Raw genomic sequence first — 22831 nt, forward strand, 5'->3', positions numbered from 1 at the left:
AATATTGACCACTCCTACTATTTCCTTTTTTCCACAGGGAGATCCTGGAAGTCCTGGAATCCCAGGATTCAATGTAAATTCTTTTAAATTCTCTCAATAATCTCATGATGGTTTGAAATATTAAGCCATAGCAGATTTACAAAGCAATAGGAGAGAAATGATGATGAAATAAAAGGAGACCTGACAATGAAATCTTGAGTTGAAATTCAACAAAAAATGAATATATCTCACCTATTAGGGTCCTCGTGGAAGTCCAGGACAAATTGGACGTCAGGGTCCCATGGGTCCTCGGGTACATAACAGTTTCTCTGGTCACACACACACATACACACACACTGTCACAAAAATTGTAATAGAATGGTTTAATGGTTTAATAGAATGCTTTATTACTCACAAGCGTGAGGTCATTTCCTGTGTTCTAACTACATGTTTTCTCTTTAGGGTCCTCGTGGAGATCCTGGACCTCCAGGTCAAAAGGTGTGTACTACACCACTTGGAAATTGCTCATAGTTCACAACAGTGTTCATGTCAGCTTTGTAACAAAGACTTATCAAAATGTTTGTCTCCTGTCTCCATAGGGTTATATTGGCAAAGCCATAAAAGGTATTAAAGGAGAAAAGGTGAGTGTAAACATCTGTGTGTCTGCCGTGCATGCTGATCCTCGCATCACTTTGGTACAATCTCGGTCTCACTCTCTATAAGACTTTGCTGTAATTCCCTTCTTCACCACAGGGGGAGGTTGGAGAACCTGGACCTCCAGGAAACGCCAGTTACCCACACACGCGTTCTATCCCTGGCAATCCGGTCAGTCAGCAGTCGTTTGTTTGTTTGTTTTTTAAAAACAATGATTGTTCATTCTGTCCAATAGCAAAATGTTTGTTCATGGGTACCGAATAACAAATGACCCAGAACTCCTGTTTAATTTACTATGTAGTAAAGTACCAACTCTGTAAAAACACCGTATCCTTCAGTCACTTGAGAGTTTTGCTGGTTTTTGTGGTAACCTGTAGGAAATAATAGGCACTGTTTATTTCTCACTCATTTTTAAATTGACTGCTGAGGGATCTTGGCCTGGGTCAGCTGAATTTAGCACAACAAGACTGAAACACCCTGTATAAGGACATATTTCTACTTCCTCTAAAACATAGACCAAACTAACACACTTGTGTGTCTGTCCACCCCAGGGAGAAAATGGTACTAAAGGTGAAACTGGAGATGCGGTGAGGGATTACTACTTTTTATTGATATGTATACGAGACTGATGTGAAATATGTCAATATATGAATGATATGCAGTCAGTCCATATTCAGCCAGGGCATAACCTACATTTCATATTCAGTTCTTTATTGACTCTCAGTGTAATGCCAATTTGAGCACAAGTTGTGACAGTGACAGTAAATTAGCTACAAATAAATTCAGTCCATATTGTAACCACAACAGACTGCTAATGTCTATTTTAATGCCTGTTTCCGGTGTTAGTCGCAGTATAATCTATGCTGTTGCAATATCTGTCATTATTTTAGAGTTTTATTCTGTTTTTCTTTGATTTTTCACTCGCTGTTTGTTGTCAATGTGTTGACTTATTGCAGGACTATTGGTATGGCAAAGGTGAAGAAGGTATGCAAGGGAATGCTGGACCACGGGTAAATACTCTTCATTTATGTTTGTATTGTATTGTTCTAAACAATATTTCCATCTAATTTGCTCCTCGCTAATCGTTTGAATAGAATACGATGATGAGTATGTTGTATATTCTGTCAGGGATTCCCTGGAATTGATGGAAAACCAGGAGCAAAGGTATGTCTTTTTCTTATGACAATGTTTATGTCGATAAACCTTTCAGCAAGCTTCCTGTGACACTGAACACCACCTATTTCTCTCTCTAACATCTCTCTCTCTCTCTCTCATACACACACACACACACACACACACACACACACTAACATCTCTCTCTCTCTCTCTCTCTCACACACACACACACACACACACACACTAACCTCCGTCTCTCTCTCTCTCTCTCTCTCACACACACACACACACACACACACACACACACACACTAACATCTCTCTCTCTCTCTCTCTCTCTCTCTCTCTCTCTCTTTCTCTTACACACACACACACTAACATCTCTCTCTCTCTCTCTCTCTCTCTCTCTCACACACACACACACACACACACACACTAACATCTCTCTCTCTCTCTCTCTCTCTCTCAGGGTGATGCAGGAGTGCCAGGCCATCCAGGACAGAAAGGCCGCAAGGTTTGCTTCACATATTTAAAACAATGTTAAAGATGACACTGGAATTAAAGTTGTAATGGAATTCAATTCTCCATTGTTCTCTGTTCTTACTGTGAGATAAGGATACTGAAGGATCATATTCAAAACTTGTTTTTTGTTGGTAATGCACCAGTAGACAATGCGCTAAGTCCAACGTTGCACTGAAATGAACAGTATTAAACAGTATCACTGAAATGAACAGTATTGAACAGTATCACTGAAATGAACAGTATTAAACAGTATCACTGAAATGAACAGTATTAAACAGTATCACTGAAATGGACAGTATTAAATAGTATCACTGAAATGATCTGTGTACCCTCTTAGGGAGAGCAGGGAGACGCGGGACCACTGATTTACCGAGAGGGTCCATATGGAGGTGGAAATGGAGGTATTGTAGTGCCTGTCCTTACTATACCCTCCACAAATGTGTATACACACATACACACACACACACACACACACACACATATACGTGTGTGTGTGTGTGTGTGTGTGTGTATGGTTTGGTGCATGCAGTCATACAGAGAATACACGCTAGCCTATGTGTGAAGATCGATGAACGTAATGCGGAACCAGATTTCACAAGCGTGAGTCTCTCATTTCACTTTCTCGTTGGTTTGTTCTCTTCTCCCTAAGATTTGGTGTCTGATTGTGGTGCGAACAAATGACAACATAAGTTTTCAAGGACCTTATGTCCTTGTTTAGTGGTAGGCTACATTGTAGTAAGAAGTAGACCGCATTTCCTAATGATAAAATAGATGGCAATGCTGGCTGTGAATAGCCTACGATTGGCTACACTCTGCTGTAGGCGGCCATGTGCAGCCGTGACATCACAAACACACAAATTCAGAACGGGCAGTAGATAGGCTAGTATTCTTCACATAGATCGTACGGCTGTAGGAGGAGAATGCATGATATCATACTTTGACAATGTTTCCATAGCACATTCATCTCAGAGACTTCAAAAGGGCAAGGAAAATCGCGATTCGCATTCTGTGGCACCTGTAATGCACTACAGGCTGTACAAAGTATCTCAGGGGGGACTATACGACACTACATGGAACAAACTGTAACTTGCACTACTACTCTCTGTTCAGAATAAATGAAAGAAACCTAGCATTATGCTTTTTTTTGGTGGCTTTTATCCCAATGGAACCGAACTCGTACCAAGCTGTGATGTCCAAACCGTGGTGTGAACTGAACCATGACTTCTGTATACCATTACACCCCTAATATATATATGTGTGTGTGTGTGTGTGTGCATATACATACATATATACATAGATATATATATTCGTATATGTATTTGTGTGTGTGTGTGTTTATATATCTCCCAACTGAAAGACTGGAGTGAAATAAAGAGGAATTTCCATGCAGTCTTTCTCTCACTCTTTTGTTCTTCTGTGTTTTTCTCTTAAGCGTTCTCATCCCCTTTTCTTGTTTGATGCAAAACTCTCACGTTTTCTTTTTTTTTCCTCTCACAATTAGTGGGTCTCCCAGGGCTTCCAGGAGAACCAGGACCAAAAGGTCTCCCAGGTCCACCAGGATGGAAAGGGGAGCGTGGCCCCCCAGGACCATCTGCCGGCGGTCAACAATTTGGTCAGCAATAATAATAACACAAACAACACAAACATTTCAAAGAAGAGACATAGTCAACCCCAAAAAATCCCCTCCATAAAAACAAGCTTTCTTTTTTGATGGTTCACGTGTGTAATGATAATGTTTTTACACTTGTTTAATAACCAGTTCAATAATATAGTATAACTTGGACCAAACAAGAAATTTGTCTATTCATTAATTTTTTAATAGTGAACCTCTTTGGCCCTTTTGGACCAAAGGGGTTTAAGGGAGAGAAAGGTCCACCAGGTGAGCCGGGCATACCTGCCACACGTCCTGGACCTCCTGGTGTTGATGGGTTCCCTGGACCTAGAGGACCACCAGGACCTAAAGGATCATGTGAGTGTGTCTGTCAATCAAAGCTCTTCTTTATCTCACAAAGCAATGTCCGTCTCAAATGTACAGGTTCAAGGTCATTCTCAAGCCCTCACTTTTATAAGAGAGACAAGAAAATAGTGCAAAACTTATAAAAAAAAAAAAAGAGAGTATGCACCTTTTTTGTGACAACAAAATGACATGCTGAATTAAGACAGCCACAGCAAGGTGCTGTTTGGTTTAAAAAAAAAAAAAACAAAAAACAAACAAACAAACAAACAAAAAAACTGTGGACATGTTTGGACACAGGGGAGGATTTCCTCAGAGGTCCAGAAGGAGAAAGAGGACGTCCAGGAACAGCAGGCCAAAAAGGAAAAAAAGGTCAGACCAGCGTCTCTGTACTCTGATTGTAGTATTCTCAAAGGCCTGTAGATAGAGTAGTGCATATGCGTGTGCCTTTGTTGTGCATATTCTCATGTGAGTCATCTTGTGATTGGACATTTTACTCTTCAGGTTGCACTGTTGTTGTTGCTGCTTTTGCTGTTGTAATTTGTGTCCTGTATCACACAAGTTTTGTGGTTCATTTTTTTTGATCAGGTGACCATGGCCTGTGTGAGTGTAATGGAGTAACCTCTCTACCTGGTCCTCCTGGCCCCGCTGGTAACCCGGGTGACCCTGGAATGATGGGAGAGTGGGGTCAACCGGGTGATCAGGGTGATTCCGGACCCAGAGGTGTCAATGGACTGCCTGTCAGTAAACACTCTGTCCAATAGCCTCCCTGCCTTTATTTTTCTGCTCTCTTATCCAGCCCATTTAAAAAAAAAAAAGTACTTTTCTGAATTCCCACCTGTATTTTTTTTTTAATCTGTGTTTTTAATCTATGATCTTGGCATCCGTGACTTTCTTCTGCAGGGTTTTCCTGGTGTCCGAGGAGTCCCTGGACCCAAGGGAAGAAAGGGAGAGCTCAGAGAGATCACTGAGAAAGGTGCAGTGCAGGAAACATTTTACTTGAACACAAAATATGTGGAATGGTGGCTGGTACAATGGTAAAGAAATCCAATCTGATATGTGTGGTTGTGTGTGTATGTGTGTGTGTGTGTGTATGTGTATGTGTATGTGTATTGTGTGTTTTGTATGCATGCATGCACTGACGCAGGATCCCGTGGAGACGCGGGGGATCCTGGTCCAGGAGGTTTCCAGGGAGAACCAGGAAGACCTGGGGCTAATGGAGTTCCAGGGTCTCCAGGCCTGCGTGGTGTCCCTGTGAGTCTAGTGCTGACATTCTAACATTTTACCATCAATAATCCATAATTACATGTGATTTACTCAATATTGTAAAAAAAAATGCATAGATTATGCTTTATAGTGCTCTTATACCAATTTACAATTTACAATTTAGCATTTAGCAGACGCTTTTAGCCAAAGCGACTTACAATCAGTGCATCAGTCGGATTCCTAATACCTCATAAGCATACATCGCCAAAAAGACTGAGCGTCAATTTACTCCTTCGTTATACCATATGTTGGGGATTTGAGATAGATTCGGTATGAGGTAAAATTGGACAAAATAGATTATCAGTCAGTGAGATTCATACATCTGAAGAAGCTTTTTGGGATACCAGTCATTTATACAACTTACAAAAGGGTCTTCTCCACATTATGGTCTCCAGGGACAGGGTCCTGTTGGTGAGCCTGGAGAAAAGGGCTATCCAGGCATGCCAGGTGCACCAGGACTGATAGGAGAGATAGGACAACCAGGGCAGGTTTTAGGAGCCCTCAAAGGAATCAGGGGTCTACCTGGTGACCCAGGTATCAGTGGTCATGATGGAATCCAAGGGCAGCCTGGTATTCCAGGTAAGCAATTCGATTCTCATAACCCCCCAGCCCCCCCCCCCCCTTTGTTTTATGTATTTTTTATTTTTTATTTCTCTCTGCTCTCTGTGTTTTAAGTTTCACTTTTTAAACTTGTCTATTAATCTGACACTAGTGTGTTTGAAATACCCAGTTCATTGATCCCCAAATACCATCTAACACTGACAAGTGTCTGAACCTGTAAATAATTTCTTTGCATTCTGTTTAACTTCAGTGACTGTGTCTGTTACTGTAGTAGTCAGTTCTACTCTTTGTTAAAGGATATCTATAGTCCATGTGCCTTCTTTAAACTACTGACAGTTGTGCTAATCTTACCTTTTCTAACACTTGAATGGAATGCTCTCTCTCTCTCTCTCTCTCTCTCTCTCTCTCTCTCTCTCTTTCACTCCCTGTCTTTGTCATATCATCTATCTATCTATCTATCTATCTATCTATCTATCTATCTATCTATCTATCTATCTATCTATCTATCTATCTATTATTTGCCATTTAAAGGAGGCTGTATCTCCAGAGGAGAACGAGGGGAGGAGATAATAGCAGGTAGCTGGAACAGTGAAAGCCGTACTCTTTACTCTTCTCTTTTCTCACAGAGCCTCCTGCACAGCCATCCCCCTTTCGCTGAATACAGTCACCAGCTTTGGGCATTAGTAGATCCGTTTGGCCTGTTTGGTTCTCATTTTCAATCAATGAATATTATGTTTGTCTACTTTTGCTTTGTTCCACGCTGGGCTATGGTTACTGAATAGAAGATCACTGAATATGGCAATAGGATATTTGTGCTTTTTTTTTGTCTTGGTTTTTTTTTTTTTGGTTTCTTTGCTTTTTTGTTTGTTTGTTTGTTGTAAAGCAGCCAAACAGTGCATCCCCTGTGGCTTCTATGCTGCCTGATGCTGTTCTTGTAAAGTATGCTATAATGTTTTGATTTTGGTTATTTCATAGGAGAGTGTGAACCAGTCCCTGGGCTTCCAGGACTACCAGGTCCACCAGGTCTACCAGGGATGGAAGGTTTCCCAGGTAACTGGATTCCGTGATGTTTATATTTGTGTTTTTTTTGAGATGGCTTTTTATTGGATTGGTTCACATGGCCATATGTTTACTTGATAAGATGTAAAAGTTCAGCTACAGTTGTAAATTTGAACAGTGGATGTTTTGAAATTGATCGGTATCAAACTGTCAAATAGTTACCATCTGACCTTCACTTGAATTGGAGGAGAGTTTTCTTGTCTTACCTTGGGCCTCATTTGCATAATAAGGTAGATTATTTAGATATTTAACTATCTTAACCACATGAAAATGAGAAGGCTTTTTTTGCCCTCTTCACTGAGCATCAGTTACTGAGACATGTGGGAAAACCTATGTCCTTACGCTTCTGTGTGCTTGCGTCTCAGGTAGACCAGGTCCCAAAGGAATCTCTGGACTACCAGGAGCCATTGGGACCAAAGGGGAGCAAGGTGACCAGGGCAGAGGGGGCCCACATGGACCACCAGGTATAGTGCCATCTGGAAGATCTGGCCATGATTGTCAGAGGGTGGGGCAGCCATGGCCAAATGGTTAGAGAAGCGGGCTCATGACCAGAGGGTCACTAGTTCAATCCCCAGGGGGTTATTCCAGAAGGCGGGTTTAGAGAGAACTCTGAGTTAGTTAACTCAGAATAAGTAGTAAACCTCCTAATAGAAGAGTCCTATGGCTTTGTTGTGCTAGGAGAATGAAGCCATAGGGCTCTTCTATTAGGAGGTTTACTTCTCAATCTGAGTTTACTAACTCTGAGTTTACACTAAACCCGCTTAGTGGGGTTTAGGACCGACAGGAAAAGTGTGGGTGGGGAGAGTGGGTGAACAGCGCTTTCCCCTCCCACGACATCCACGGCTGAAGTGCAAGGCACTTAACCCCCAACTGCCCCCCGGGCACAGGCATGCTGCCCACTGCTACTGCTCCTGGTGTGTGTGTGCTCACTACCAGTGTGTATAGGATGGGTTAAATGCAGAGGTTAAATTTACTGTTCACTGCTCACAGTGTGTGTGTGTGCGATCACAGAGATTCTAAATTCAGTGTTCAGTGTGGGTGTGGTTAATTGAGTCATTGATCTTGTGCTGTCTTTGTCCAGGATTTTTACTGAATGCATTCACACTCATATACTCTAACCATATCCACAGACATTAAAATGCGTGCTAGAATGTATAAAATTGGTGAAAAAAAAAAATAAAAAAACGAGTGCCCCCTCTGGCTTCGCAGGTTTTGTTGGACCTCGTGGAGATTTTGGCATTCCTGGTTCTAAAGGACCTGAGGGGGCCGAAGGTGTTCCTGGGGCACCCGGACGGAATGGTGCATCAGGTTTGAAGGGTGCTCATGGAGAGGTTCTAGGGGCTTCCCCTGGACCTCCTGGGGAACAAGGACCTTCAGGGCAACGGGGTGTCAAAGGAATCAGGGGAGAGGCAGGCACTGTTGGATTCCCAGGTGAGACACAGACCTTGAACCAGGATTGTTCAAACAGTAGAGGATCAGGATCATAAATTCCATAAAGCATAATTTTGAAGATCTACTCTTTGCTTCCCAATATACCTGTAGATTACGTTAATAAACAAGAACGTAACAAAGACCACTGTTTTAAAATGGGTTAAGTAAACTTTTTAACTGACAGGTCAACTTAATTCTCCCTTTTTTTGAGTAAACGCAACTTAAAAGTTTGACCCTGTAGTTCTAAGATGACCTATCGTCATTCTAATGTTGTATTCTATAAATGCATATAACCATATTGTTTATATGTGACGCACTCATTATGAGTTCAGTAAAATGACAGCTTAAAATGTGCATTTTTGAAAAAACATGTTCTGCCCATGATGGACACATCTCTATAATAATGTTCAGGGAAGGACGGTATGCCTGGGATGATTGGTTCTAAGGGTGAGGTGGGTCCTCCAGGCCTACAAGGGGAAATCGGAAGAACTGGCCCTGCTGGACGGTTTGGCTACCCTGGGTTACCAGGTCAAGCAGGACCCCCAGGACCTCCAGGAAACACTGGACAACCGGGTCAGGGAGACACATTATATGGACTATTAATTTTTGTTTACAAAGTTCTGAGTATGAAGATTTATCAGATTTGATTAGACACCATCACTCTGTTTCCTTTTAAAAGAGCTGTTTCATGATACATATACATCATGTTCCAAAGCACCTATGAAATTGTAGGGAAAATAGTGAGAAATTACAATGTGTTGACTCCATAAAGACCTGACTGTTGAATTTTTTATTGCCCTTACCGCAGGTCCCACTGGATCTAGAGGAGATCTAGGAGACCCTGGCCCTCCAGGGCCTGAAGGTGTGAAAGGCACTGTGGGGGACCCAGGTCCTGATGGTCCGAAAGGCAGCTATGGGCCTCGTGGTGATGAGGGAATGCCTGGATTCTCTGGACATACTGGTCTTCCTGGTTTTAAAGGTTACTGTGCTTTCTGGCTGCTGTTTCCAAGCATTAAATGTTGTGGAGTTAATTTTTGTTTTTATATCCATGTTGTGCTACTTTTCATTATAAGCGAGAATTACTTCTTACTACTTTCATAATTGTGTTTATTCTGGAGAGTGTTGTTTTATATTAGTACTGAAAAGTGTTAATATATAATCCAAACTCTCCATTGCAGATTATATAAATATACTCAGGATAAGTATTAATTCAATTTTGTTTGCAGAAACTTGTGCATTCAAATTTATTTTTACATGTTGCAAATCTCCAAATGCAGTATTTATGATGACACTCAATTTCTATACAGAAATTTATATAGCTACGCAACAGGACGTCATACAATAAATGAATTGTAAATGAATTGTTATAGCTGGTCTCACAAACAAACTACTGGACCACTTTGTAGGTCTTTGGACCACTTTGTTGGACCACTTGCAGATTTGCTGTATACTAACACAGTTTGAAAGACATGAAATCTTTATGGAACAAAGTGACAGACAATCATATCACAGATTAGAGTGACAGAATGTAACAGATGTTAAATTTGCATTATAGGTCATATCAACATTACTATCACTACAGTTCAGATGCATCATTGTGTGCCATATAGCTTGGGCAATAGAATGTTAACAAATAAAGCAACACAGACTGGGTTGTGGTATTGGAATTTTCTGGTATTTTCATTAAAATTGACATCATCTCCTGTCTAACTCAGGCCTCAGAGGCTCCCAGGGAATGACAGGTTTTGAGGGGAGGCGCGGGACTGAGGGTATAAAGGGTCATCAAGGAATAAAAGGTGAAATAGGCTTCCCAGGACTACCAGGAGAGAAAGGAGCCTCAGGAAATTCAGGAGAAAAAGGTGAACCTTGGCCTTTTATCAGCAAGATTACTTAGTTGTGTTTTTCTTACAGATATGTATTTTAGAGGTTTTTAAAGTAGCTAATATACGCCATCATTAATCCATTAATATGGACCAGATAGAAATGAAAAATCTCCCTTTCCTTGTCGTAACAGGGGACCGAGGTTTGAGAGGTCCTCCAGGCGAGAAGCCCCATATGCACCCCCAAGTAAAGAAAGAGATGAAGGGGACTAAAGGTGACCAGGGAGGATCTGGTGACCCTGGCTTCCCAGGACCCAGAGGTAAATTTTTCTGTACCTATCTGTTTATCAGGCTTAAACATCTTGTGTTACATGAGTAATACATTCTCATACACACACACACACACACACACACAGACACACACACACACACACAGTCATTTCGTTAACCATTAAAAAGATGGTTAAAGGTAGATTGAAGTGGCACTCACAGATTGTGCCTTTGAAAATTACCTAATAACTTTATTATCTGTGCGACAGGTCCCAAAGGTTATCCTGGAGTTCCAGGGGAATGGGGACATGATGGTCCACCAGGGGACCCCAGTGATGAGAAAGGCAACATAGGGACGCAAGGACCAGAAGGACTTCCTGGCCCAAAAGGAATGCCAGGTCCTACTGGCTTACCTGGATTCCAGGGTTTTCCTGGAATGCCTGGTTTCAGGGTGAGGAGATTCAAATTTCTTTTATGTCCCTCCTCAATATAGCTACCAAGCTGATATAAAAATTCAGACTCAAGAAGGTCTCCTGCATACATTGGTTTATGTGGTGTTCTCTCTCTAAACCCATACAGGGGGAAAAAGGAACACCCGGTGCATATGGATCACCAGGAGATCCAGGATTCACTGGAACTAAAGGTAAGACATCCTTTACAAAATTATGCCTCAGCAGAATGCTCAACATTTTTATGCTGATTACTGATTTATATACATTAAAGACAGTTTGCCATGACAACGAAGTGCTGAGTAACAGCCACACTTTTTTCAGGTGACAAAGGTGCCATCATTAACCTTCAAGGAGCCACAGGAACAAGGGGTGAAGATGGAATTTCTGGACCTCCAGGTGAGAGAAGGAAGGCAAGGGAGATTCATAGAACAGTTGCACAGATTCAGCTGAGGCTTTTTGTCAGGACTGTTACTGTGGCAACTATGTAGTACCTTGATCTGCTTTTCACCTGTGTCCTTGTAATAGGCCGGAGAGGAGCCATAGGTGAGCATGGGGACACAGGGAGCCCTGGCTTTGATGGCATTGTTGGGGTCAAAGGGGGTCAAGGAGATCCTGGAGAACATGGACAGCAAGGTATGAGAGCCTTTTTTTTCCTGTGATCAGACTCTTTTAGTCAATGTGATTGCTTGGAACTTGAGCAAACTGCAGTACATTTACAGAATATTAACCAGATCTCTTCCATTTTGTTATTAGGTTCTGAAGGACTACAGGGATTCCCGGGAAACCAGGGACAGAAGGGCTGGCCAGGAGTGCCTGGAGAGGCAGGAACCCCTGGTAAACAAGGTCATCCAGGACAAAGAGGTACAGCTATATCCAAATCAACCAGGAGAGAGTGCAGTTTAAACCTAATGACTGTTGAATTGTTGACTTTATATGCACTGTGTGCTTTGGTATAGGTTTCCCTGGACTGAAAGGTATTTTTGGATTGGACGGTCTGAAAGGTATAAAAGGCAGCACAGGATTTCCAGGTATACCTTCAAATTATTGTTGTTGTTGTTGTTGCCATTGTTTTTAGTCTGTTGTTTTTTCTGTGTTTGTTTGTAATAGTACAGTTTCCTGAGAAATGGCATAGGGTTAATTAAGTTATGGATGTTACTGCAGTCTTCATTTAAGACTACTGCAAGACTTTAGGTTGTTTTTGGAATATATTGATATATACATTTATATATTATACATTTATATATAATATTATACCTGACTCATACTCCAAATGATGATCATACTTTATTAGTACCCTACATGGCATGTTGGTAGGGTATGAAAAAGAAGAAGTTTGTGAAAAGTGAGGTGTAAACTCGTTTTCAACTGTTTTGTGACCTCTTCCACCAGGTGTGGATACCTGGGGTCTTCCAGGTGAGCCTGGATTAAAGGGTGATAAAGGAGAAGGAGGTATACCCAGCATACGGGCTGGTTCCCCAGGCTTAGTGGGCCCTCAAGGTTCCCAAGGAGATCCAGGTTAGATATTCAGCATGTTTTATCCATGTCATGTAAAAGGGCTTTTACCCCCCCCCCCCCCTTATAGTTAAATGTACTTTTTCTGTCATATCACTGCAGGTTTTAACTACAGATAATCCTGTGCAAAACCACAGTACTTTATGTGGCGTGCTCAGAGCAAGATTATACAACTCATTACTGTATGTTTGAAAAGGTGTAAAAAAAAAAAAAACCTGATTTTTCCCGCATTTTTTCAGGTGATCAGGGCCACTCTGGATTTCCAGGACTCCAGGGTCCCCCAGGGCCACCGGGATTTCCTGGCAGAAAAGGTGCACCTGGAGACAGTGGCTTTCCTGGCCAAAAAGGAACCCAAGGTGCAGTAGACACCATGCTAATATACCGATTGGAAGTTACAGCATGCATACTTTCTCCTGGGCTCTTTAAGCCTTGATGCTGTGACGCTGGTATGCTCGTTTATGGTAATACAGATAAAATGAAAGAAATGCTGAAACAGGAAAGATAGACTGTACTGAAGTGGGAATGAGGATAACAACCCTTTTGCTCAAGAATATAGCAAACCTTTCAGTTGTGTCTCCTGTATGTGCATGCTGCAATAATGCAACAGTTTCAGGAATGTGAAAGCAGCTGCTTATTTATATTTAAGAAAATCACAAAATTTGACAAATCGTTCAGCTTTTATTCAGCTACTGAGGTAAGCAGTACGTGTACCAGTGTCCCCAATTTTTTTGTTTGTTTGTTCATTTCATTTTCATTCATTCTGCTTGATGCTGTAACCTGTCAGGTTTACCTGGAGCACAAGGTTATCCAGGCCTTCCATCTCCTTTTGGAGATAAAGGAGAGCAGGGGGATCCCGGTGCAGTGGGCTATCCTGGACTGAAAGGGATCCAGGGACAAACAGGACAAAGAGGATTTTCAGGACAGCCTGGAGTCTCCGGATCAAAAGGTGCAAATCAAATCCTAGAATGGCAGTGATCGTTATTTTTATTATTTGCTTCATAATTTCACCTTTAATTTCTCCTAACAAATGTAAGAAATGCTAAAGATGGAACTTGCAAACGGGACAATTTTAAGCTCCCTGGAGCACCAGTAAGATTTTAAAAGGAAGACACAACAAGTGTTTTATCGAAATCAGTAGAGATTGTGTTCATATTTCTGGGTCCAATAAGTGTCATGGTGGGAAACTTTTTTAGTTGTTGTTGTTGTTGAAACTGAATGTTTTATGCCCTGAAGGCAAGAAGGGAGAACAAGGAATGATGGGAGTTCCTGGAAGACCTGGTTTCCAAGGTGATAGAGGTCCCGTTGGCCCTAAAGGAGATACTGGACCCCCAGGTAATTAATAGCTCAACTCTCACCGATGATATAGCTGTTTTTGTCTGTGGGTTACACTGGAACCACCGACTTCTTGCAATTTGGAGGCAATCTATGTCCACTTAAAAAAAATCCTGTAAACCATAAAGTTTTTTTGTTTCAATACAGTGTGGCTTCACTGTCACATTTCTCCAACTTGATCCCTCATAGGTTTTCCTGGAGCTCCAGGTGCAATGGGACTCCCACCACAGCCACCAGTACTAGCAGGGGAGAGGGGTCCTCCAGGTCCATGGGGAATCCGGGGACCAGAGGGAGAGCGAGGGGAACCTGGCCCAGAGGGTCCACCTGGAGATCCAGGTGAGAATCCTCCACACAGTGAAATCTAAACAGTTGACTGAAAGCAGACTAATACTTATTATCTGCTCATCTCTTCTTCTCTCTCTTTCTGAAGGGTTCTTGGGTCCTGCTGGAGAGAAAGGGATGCCGGGACTTTCAGGAATTCCAGGAAATCCTGGTTTTCGTGGGGAGACCGGATCAATTGGACACCCTGGCCTGCAGGGTCTAGAAGGTAATGGTCAGCATTGTTTGGATGGACGTAGGAGGATTAGGATTATGGGATTCTGTACTGGATTACTGGATTAAGGACTGGAGGCAGCTAGTCCCCTGGGTCTGGATTACTGAGACTGATCCATGGGAATGGGTCATGACAGAGTTTTTGCTCTTTTACAGATTTTGTTTTTAAGATCAGTCTGGAATAACCTGTTGTGGAAGTGTTTTTTTTAGGTTGCAGTTTGTCCAGAGTTACGGTCTTTTAAGATTATGTTGGACCTAAATGACTGATCCAGTCAAAGTGTTGCATTAATTCACTCACATAATATGTTCATTTTAGTAGAAAATTCAGAGGGAAAAATGAACAGACATATGCACCTGAAAAAATAAGCATCTTTCAAGTAAGGACTGTGGAGCAGTTGATGACCTGAAAGTTAAGAGTAGACGCATCATCATGCAATAATCCATGTGAAGGGCTCAGGGTTAACATAGGAATATGTTGCTGCCGTTCCTAAGAAAGCCAATTATTTGTGTGTCTCTCCATTAGGTCACCGTGGACGCCCCGGTATTCCTGGACTCCCCGGTATGCCTGGCCGTAGTATCAGTGTTGGATACCTACTGGTAAAACACAGCCAGTCTGAGCAGACTCCCATGTGCCCCGTTGGCATGACCAAACTTTGGGATGGGTACAGTCTGTTGTACTTTGAGGGGCAAGAGAAGGCTCACAATCAGGACCTGGGTGAGTACAGTGAACACTGGCAAGAGATATCTGCAAAGTAACAGGTGAACACCCTTACATGGTTTGACACTCTATTGCCATTTACATAAATGAAGATGGTATCCTAACGGTGTCCATTCACAGAGTGCCAATTTGAGAAAGGATACATTTTCTAAATGTTTATGGATTGTGCAACAGACGTAAGAAACGTTACTGCTGCAGTTGATTGAAGACTGCTTTATGAGAAGGGTGAAAATGGTAAGCATTTTGGTCTTTTGCTTATGTCAGCTTCCTGTCCCTCTTGTTAAAACCAGGTCTAGCAGGTTCCTGCCTCCCTCGCTTTAGCACCATGCCCTTCCTATACTGCAACCCTGGCGATTTGTGCTACTATGCTAGCCGAAATGATAAATCCTACTGGCTCTCTACTACTGCCCCTATTCCCATGATGCCTGTGGAAGAGTCAGAAATCAAGCCATATATCAGCCGCTGCTCAGTGTGCGAGGCACCTTCTGTCGCCATCGCAATCCACAGCCAGGACAGCAGCATCCCACAATGCCCCACAGGCTGGAGGAGCCTGTGGATTGGCTACTCCTTCCTAATGGTGAGGAATCATTTTCCTGTTATTCTTCCCCTTTTTTTTTTTTTAATTCCCTACTCTCATTTTCACAGTTTGAGCCAACTAGACATTTTCCCATGTCACCAGACATCCAAAATTTGACCTTTTGTCCTCTTTCTCTCCAATACAGCACACAGCAGCCGGTGACGAGGGTGGTGGGCAGTCCTTGGTGTCGCCAGGTTCTTGTCTGGAGGATTTCCGCACCACTCCCTTCATAGAATGTAATGGGGCCAAGGGCACCTGTCACTACTTTGCCAACGAGTACAGTTTCTGGTTGACAACAATTGAAGAGCCTTCTTTCCAGAGTTCAGCTGGCTCTGAGACACTCAAGGCAGGCCAGCACTTGTCCCGCATCAGCAGATGTCAGGTCTGCATGAAGAACCTGTAAACGGAAATTGATTTTGACTCAAGGGCACAATCATTTTTGGCAGCGTGAGTACGTGGTAACATCGACAAAATGTGCCAAGTTTTTATAGCATAGTTGGCACTGAGTCACTAGTATTCCTAACCCTGGTATGAACGTTGACAAGCTGATCAGGAATTAGAGATACACTTGAAATATTACTGCACCAGACCTAGAGCAAATCTAAGTTTTAGGTTTGTCATCTAGGTATAAATTACACTGTGTGTATACGTTGCCATGTGTGACCTTGAAAAACACATTATTGTTCCCCAAACAATCCCCTCCTGTAGCTACCGCCATGTGCCTTAGGACCGCAGAAAATGTTCATATTACATACAAGGTGTATAGAAGGAGAGAATCCCAAAATTAGAAGAAAGTGTGAAAGACATGCTTTTCTTTTATATCTATTTACTTTTTTTCCCTTCATTTGATATGGTGCTTATACTTCTAACTTATTACCTCAGTTATGTTTCAAAGCAATCTTGCATGATAGATGCTATCAAGAACGTACAGCAAAACCAAAGAGGCCCATGCGTATGCACTGTTCCCCTTGTTTGTAATGTTTGGCAATACTTTGTGACTGTTTCCTTCAAAAATAGATTTGTAATTATGAATATGTTATGTAAAATTTTATTAACAACAGCTAAATTAACAGCATAACAATTACAATGGTGCCGGTTACAGTAACAGAACTGTTCCTTGTTGAATATTTACATCTTACAAACTGCTATAACAGTTAGATCCCTTATGTTTCCTTTTAAGATGTTGTATATGAAAATAGTTTATCATAGATATGCTAACACCTTTTTTACCAGCTGTAAATTATGTTTTATTTTTTTTGGCTGTTTTTTGTTTTGTTTTGTTTTTTTGGTTTTTTTGCTTTGGACAGAGATTCTGTTTTTTTTTGTCTGCACTTGAACTGTTATTCACTTTCCTCTCCTGTCTCTGGTAACTGAAAATATGCTGCAGACACACACCCCTATTGCAGCTTTTAAGACCATTATATTTCAGACCACATATTAACACATTTTAAAATTATCAGTGGTGTTTCACATATTAGAAATATTGATAACTTGTTCTTCTTCCAAGTTTATGTATCCATTCTCAGTTATACAAATTGCACTGATTGTTTCTCCAGGTAACTCGTGTTTACAGTTTTGAGAAATCTTGCTTGAATTGGCTGTATTCTCTGGGTATTAATGATCAAAATGTCCAAAAAGTAACTATTTTTGGATATTTCTTTTTAGTATTTTTCCCTCAAATACTGTAAATCCAAATATGCTCAGAAAAACTATGGCACGTAAATCGCCTAATTAAATGTATAAAAAGGGAGGGAGTTAGCCTAAAACCAAAAATGTGTGTGCAGCCATGTTTGGTCTGAAGTTCTTCACAAACATAAAACCTCTTTTTATAACCAAAGCAGCATAGTTCTGTATAGCACAACATTCAGATTTGAGAATGTAGCCTGAGAAAATAACTATTCAGTTTCTTTATAAATATCATCCACTTCTTTGCAATTATTTCCTTTTGCTGTTTCACACAATGGATTGTGTTATTGGCTGTCTGTTTGATGTAATTACATTGAATATGATTTTGAGTTACAAATAAACCCAACGGTCAATGTGATTTTTTAACACCCAAAGACATACCTTGGTCTGTTAAACTAGTGTGGTGTTTCTGCTTTTCTGTTTAAACCAGAGAGATTATTGTAAGCATCTGCATGTAGGTAAACAAAGCTTTCAGATTCGAAATTTTACAAAGTAATCATAACACCAGAGGTAAAAAAAAAAAAAAAGAATCCTCCAAGAACAGTGCACCCCCCCCCCCCCAAAGATGACGGACAGCACATGTAAACTGACATACTGTCTGTTTCATACACCATACTGTAACCCGTCCAATAAACGTGCCAGACCCACAGGCTCCTAAAAACTATATGAAAGCTGTTTGGATGAAATTCAACCTCTTTATTAGACACAAGTTTTTGCATTTTCATTTCATAAAAAATAACACATCCAAACAATTTCACAATTCAGTGTGATCAGTAAAAATATATTTCAGTTGACTAACTACAATGATTTAAGTGCCATTTCAGTCCTTTCATGTTTTAAAAAAAAGACATTTCAGGAATGTTTATCTCTTTTTGGTCATACACAAAAGTGCAAATAACAGTATTTTAAAATCTAAGAAATTACTCAGTCATAGTTAATGAATTCAGTGTTTGTTCTTCCTCCCTCAAAGGGGCCTCTCTTAAACTTGCAGCACTTTCTTAGGAAGAAAAAACAAAATACTGTTTGTGGAATATAACCCTCATAAATACAGCAACAAGCGTTTCTTCCCCTTCTTTGTCCCTCTGCTGTCCTACGCACAGCAGCCTGCTTTAGTCCTCTTAGACCCCCTGGACTCTTCTAGGTCAACAGTGGAGTTCTCTCCCTCTCTCCTCTTTTTCAGGATAGAGGGCAGCACCATGTCAAAAAGAGTCTCGAACAGCATGTCCACATTGTAGCCAGTCTTGGCGCTGGTTTCGAAGCACATCTTCTCAGCAGGTGGGCTGGTCTTTTCTTCCAGGCCTTTGTAGCGAAGCACACGCCCATAAAGTGCCATGGCATCCTCTTTGCTCACCTGTTTGTTCAGGAGAGGTGACGCAGGTGGCGTAGGACATGCAGGTAATGGCTGAGTTTGAACTCCGCCCAGCTCCGCGTCCGCTTGCCCACCGCCCGACGTCGCGGCCTGGGCGTGGGGGTCGGTGAGGTCAGCCTTGTTGCCAACGATGGCGAAGATACAATCTGTGCTGGCGGTGTCGGTCAGGGATAGGAAACGGTCCTCCAGCTCTGCCAGGCTCTGCCAGTTGGTAACGTCGTAGGTGAGGATCACTGCTGCAGCACCACGGCAGTACATAGAACCCAGACCATGGAACTGCTCTCGACCTGAACAGCACAGCAGAGCACAGACCCATCATTACACACCAAGTTAAGAAACCAGTTCTACATCTTGTGAAAGTGATGGTTACATGGGAAACAGCAGCAGAATATCCAAACAGGAATAAAACAACAGAATTCTGGCAGCTTTTCTGCTTGGGCCCCCAAAAGATGAGCTGTGCCTTTGTTAGTATCTGTGTGTTAAAAGCAGAAAACTTTATTTTGAAGTCAACACTTCGTTGCAGGGTTGTACTGAAAAATTCTCGAAGCTTCGTTCATTGAACTGGCATTCGATTGTGAAATCAGGCATTCGATTATTACAATGGTTGCTTAGGTGTAGGTTTAAGGTTATTTCTACAGTAATACAAAAAATTTAGATGTTAAAGTGGCCTACTTTTTATTGTCATTAAACATAAACAATTTTGCCAATAAACACATTTGCACTAACGGAAGCCTTGTGTTGCTGACAGATGACAGGTTGACAAATATGCAAGATAAAACTCGTGTACCATCACTCAACAACAAATTTGGGAAACCATCTGAAAAGTGTAAGTTTATTTCTGAATTCATAAAATGGCTATCTTAGTAAATTACTGTTAGTTATGCCTAAGTTTAGTTCAAACTCTGGGTTTAAATTTGAAAAAAAGTGTGACTTGCAGTTTCTCATATTCACCATCTCTTTACTCATATTATTGAGTAGAAAGTAGAGTATCCCGAAACCACGGGCCAAAACAATGACTTCAGGTCACAGACATTCGAAGCTTCGTTCGAAAAAAGGTTGGCTAAAATACGACTGGCACAAAAATGGCATTCGACTCAGCCCTACTTTATTGTAGGACTTCCATTAGTATTTGTTTGTCTGGCTTTGTCACAATGTTCTAAAAAGAGGCACAGTGCAAAATAACAGATATTCTATATGGAAACAAACAAACTAACAAACACATGCACATGCGCACACACACACCCCAAATGGCTTGCCACAAATGGATGAAATGTAACAGACTGAGAATTCAAACACAAGATCCTATTGTTGTGAAAATATGCTGCTCTCTTTCACTTGTGGCCTTTATCACAATAGCTTCCACTGTGTGCGTGCATGTGTCTGACTGTCTGTGTCTTTTTGGCATATATGAGAAGGCATTTTGTTCCTCAGTCAGTACTTCATCTGTCAAATATGCCTTTATATGAATACTTTCTCATTAAGAGATTCCCTACACGCTGAACTTGAATATTTGAGCCTGAAAGTTTAAACAGAGCTATAGTTTTAACAGAACAGTGTTTGGGTAAACAGCTTTTTGGGTCAAAGTTTTTCCAGAATTAAAGCTGGGTGGAGCAAAACAGTACACAGCCAAAACAGAAAGTTCTGCTTTGAAAAAACAGAGTCAATAAGGTTGCACTGTGATGATAATTTCAGAAATTTTAGGGTGAAAAACAAGTCCCCACTGCCTCACGTCCTCTTTCATCATTGACACTATCTCCACACTTACACTCTTAATGGTGTTACTTCACTGGCATGTGATCACTTGGCTGACAGAGGACTAAAAACAACACAAATGTTCACACTGTCATCAGCAGAGGAAAAGAAATAAAGTTCCACGGGAAGTGATCCTGCAAAACGAAGTGTTACTGTGTGCTCTGTGTGTGTGTGTGTGTGTGTGTGTGTGTAGGCATGTAAAACTTTCGCTCCAAATTTCACAACAAACTGTGAAAAAAAAGGCGTAATCACAGAGCTTAGCAAAGCTAATATGCATCTTGAAATTCAGAATCACATTTCCCTTCGTCACAGACTGTGTGTAGAATGAGGAACTGGTTGACCCCGTCTTGTCTCACAGGCTAGGCCTACCTGTTTAATAATTCTCAAAATACAGCACTGAGTGAGTTGCATACCCTAGCCAGGCCAAAGAATGGACCTTGAGACAAAGTCTGGGTCTATCAGACGTCGGAGTGCAGATGCTCTGTTTGCACTGTGTTGAGTTACCAAAACAACCAGCCATTTTACACAGTGAAACATTGCAGAGGCTTCCATTTCATATGGGGTACATAAAGGAATCTTCATTTTCCCTTACAAATGATGGTGACTGTTTCAGCACTGACAAAAATGGCATTTCATGTGCTAAGTGTTAAAGGAATTAACTTTAACTTCCTAATTTGTGATACACTCTTCAGACTCTACCCTAGAGATCAAAGCTAGTTAAAGTAATGGTTCCAACCATGGGAACACAGTGTGTTTGATCCTGTGATGGAAGCCCCCCCTGATCAAAATAGTCTATTTGTCTTATGTGTATGTCAAAACTTGAGAACCGTGACTCTTGCTGTCACAGACTCAGTATCAGAAGCTGGTACTACTTGAACGATCTGAATTTGGAATGATGAAATATTACGTTTAACTACTGATGTGAAAGAATTAACTCTTAGTCAGGCGTGAGTAAGATAATGTCTTAAATAACAACCAGTTAAATGCAGAAAAATACCTATCAGAAATTTGACCTCTGGGATACCGTGTTAATAATTAAAAATCTGATGCCAGGACGTCCAATCATAACAGGTTAAACCGGTATCGCAGGTATGAGAAATTAGCTGAACAAAAGCCATCAGCAGTTTCCTACAACTGGGCCGAAACCTAAAACAAGCGTCACGTACGCTACACTAGACCATGTGATAACCATAACAATCACTTACAAAAGCGTCTGAACAATATGAATGTTATCGCTACTCATTTCGTAACAATAAAGCTTGTCTTGGATCAGTATTTACTCCGGGTGATAAAAAAAAAAAATATGCAGCTAGAATTAAATCCAGCTTGTCACAAGACAAGCAGCACGGCATCTGCAGGCAATCATAAACAACATAACAAGTCTACTCAATCAACTGAGATCATTTGGAATGAAGTACCAAATAACGTTAAAGGTTAAGTAGTAGTATTTAAGGATGTGTAGACTACTATCTCGAACAGGATATCTCTGCATGTGTGAATCTGAAAAGCTGTAAAACTACAGAATCTCGATTTAAAGCTGCAGTTTTCATCCAACTTCTTACCAGCGGTGTCCCATATGGAAATGTTATAGGGCCCCCACTGTTTCAGGAAAAACGCCCCTCCGACTGTACTTATCGTGTCCTTAAATTTCCTCTCAGTATATCTATGAAGCAGAGACGTTTTGCCGACGTTCATGTCACCCAGTATAACAATCTTTACGTCGGGTTTCTTCATTTTTGTTGACTCCGGCATGGTTGTTGTTACTTGCCGCTGGTTTGCCTTCAGCGACGGAGAAACCACCACACTATACTTTATGATCATTTAAAATGTTTCACAAACGTAAAAAGATGGAAGAGCGCTCTTGTCTTCGCAAGACATGACTTCTAACGATCCTTGAATCTGGTTTATGCACGCGTAATGTCGATGAGAGGCTGACCTGTTCACTCAGGCAGAATCACATGCGCAAACCACACAGGTTAAGTCCAAGGAACTTTCGTCTGAAGTCCCTTCCAGCTTCATGGAGTTTAACGGCAACGCTGACGACATCGGACGTACGAAATTAGGGAGGGGTTGGCCAGATAACTTTAAAGCGTTTTTACTTATTAACAGTAGCATCTGTTCACAGAGTTACTACTTATCGTGTTCAGAGTAGAATCCTTGACTCTTAAATATATATTTATGAAGAGAAAGGAACCCATTGCGTTATGCCACAGTTTAACGTTACGAGGTTCTATGATAAACTGAAGTTTT

The 22831-nt window shown here is 41.3% G+C and overlaps 2 protein-coding genes across 2 annotated transcripts in view; one reads left to right on the forward strand and one right to left on the reverse strand.

The window, feature by feature from the left end:
* The window catches only part of col4a2 (collagen, type IV, alpha 2), a 62318-nt gene extending 45294 nt beyond the window's left edge, over nt 1–17024 (forward strand). The window contains exons 8-47 of the mRNA XM_030787603.1: nt 38–73; nt 239–292; nt 442–477; nt 579–620; nt 733–804; nt 1185–1220; nt 1590–1643; nt 1762–1797; nt 2218–2262; nt 2608–2671; nt 3772–3882; nt 4093–4239; nt 4525–4596; nt 4813–4964; nt 5128–5200; nt 5372–5478; nt 5886–6069; nt 6583–6627; nt 7027–7101; nt 7476–7574; nt 8320–8541; nt 8953–9114; nt 9350–9520; nt 10257–10400; nt 10556–10681; nt 10901–11082; nt 11211–11274; nt 11405–11479; nt 11609–11716; nt 11837–11944; nt 12040–12111; nt 12473–12598; nt 12835–12951; nt 13380–13541; nt 13829–13927; nt 14117–14263; nt 14358–14474; nt 15003–15194; nt 15488–15774; nt 15920–17024. Of these exons, the coding sequence (XP_030643463.1) occupies nt 38–73; nt 239–292; nt 442–477; nt 579–620; nt 733–804; nt 1185–1220; nt 1590–1643; nt 1762–1797; nt 2218–2262; nt 2608–2671; nt 3772–3882; nt 4093–4239; nt 4525–4596; nt 4813–4964; nt 5128–5200; nt 5372–5478; nt 5886–6069; nt 6583–6627; nt 7027–7101; nt 7476–7574; nt 8320–8541; nt 8953–9114; nt 9350–9520; nt 10257–10400; nt 10556–10681; nt 10901–11082; nt 11211–11274; nt 11405–11479; nt 11609–11716; nt 11837–11944; nt 12040–12111; nt 12473–12598; nt 12835–12951; nt 13380–13541; nt 13829–13927; nt 14117–14263; nt 14358–14474; nt 15003–15194; nt 15488–15774; nt 15920–16177 (4479 nt within the window). The 3' untranslated portion in view covers nt 16178–17024. The remainder of the gene's footprint in view (nt 1–37; nt 74–238; nt 293–441; nt 478–578; nt 621–732; nt 805–1184; nt 1221–1589; nt 1644–1761; nt 1798–2217; nt 2263–2607; nt 2672–3771; nt 3883–4092; nt 4240–4524; nt 4597–4812; nt 4965–5127; nt 5201–5371; nt 5479–5885; nt 6070–6582; nt 6628–7026; nt 7102–7475; nt 7575–8319; nt 8542–8952; nt 9115–9349; nt 9521–10256; nt 10401–10555; nt 10682–10900; nt 11083–11210; nt 11275–11404; nt 11480–11608; nt 11717–11836; nt 11945–12039; nt 12112–12472; nt 12599–12834; nt 12952–13379; nt 13542–13828; nt 13928–14116; nt 14264–14357; nt 14475–15002; nt 15195–15487; nt 15775–15919) is intronic.
* Nucleotides 17025–18143: 1119 nt separating this feature from the next.
* rab20 (RAB20, member RAS oncogene family) lies at nt 18144–22574 on the reverse strand. The gene is made up of 2 exons (XM_030787217.1): nt 22144–22574; nt 18144–19116 (listed from the first exon to the last, which is right to left on the reverse strand). The coding sequence occupies exons 1-2, from the start codon at nt 22400–22402 to the stop codon at nt 18551–18553; spliced, it is 825 nt and encodes a 274-aa protein (XP_030643077.1). The 5' UTR covers nt 22403–22574; the 3' UTR covers nt 18144–18550.
* Nucleotides 22575–22831: the final 257 nt, after the last annotated feature.

The sequence above is a fragment of the Chanos chanos genome, chromosome 10, assembly GCF_902362185.1.
Source record: "Chanos chanos chromosome 10, fChaCha1.1, whole genome shotgun sequence".
In the NCBI taxonomy this organism is placed as follows: domain Eukaryota; kingdom Metazoa; phylum Chordata; class Actinopteri; order Gonorynchiformes; family Chanidae; genus Chanos; species Chanos chanos.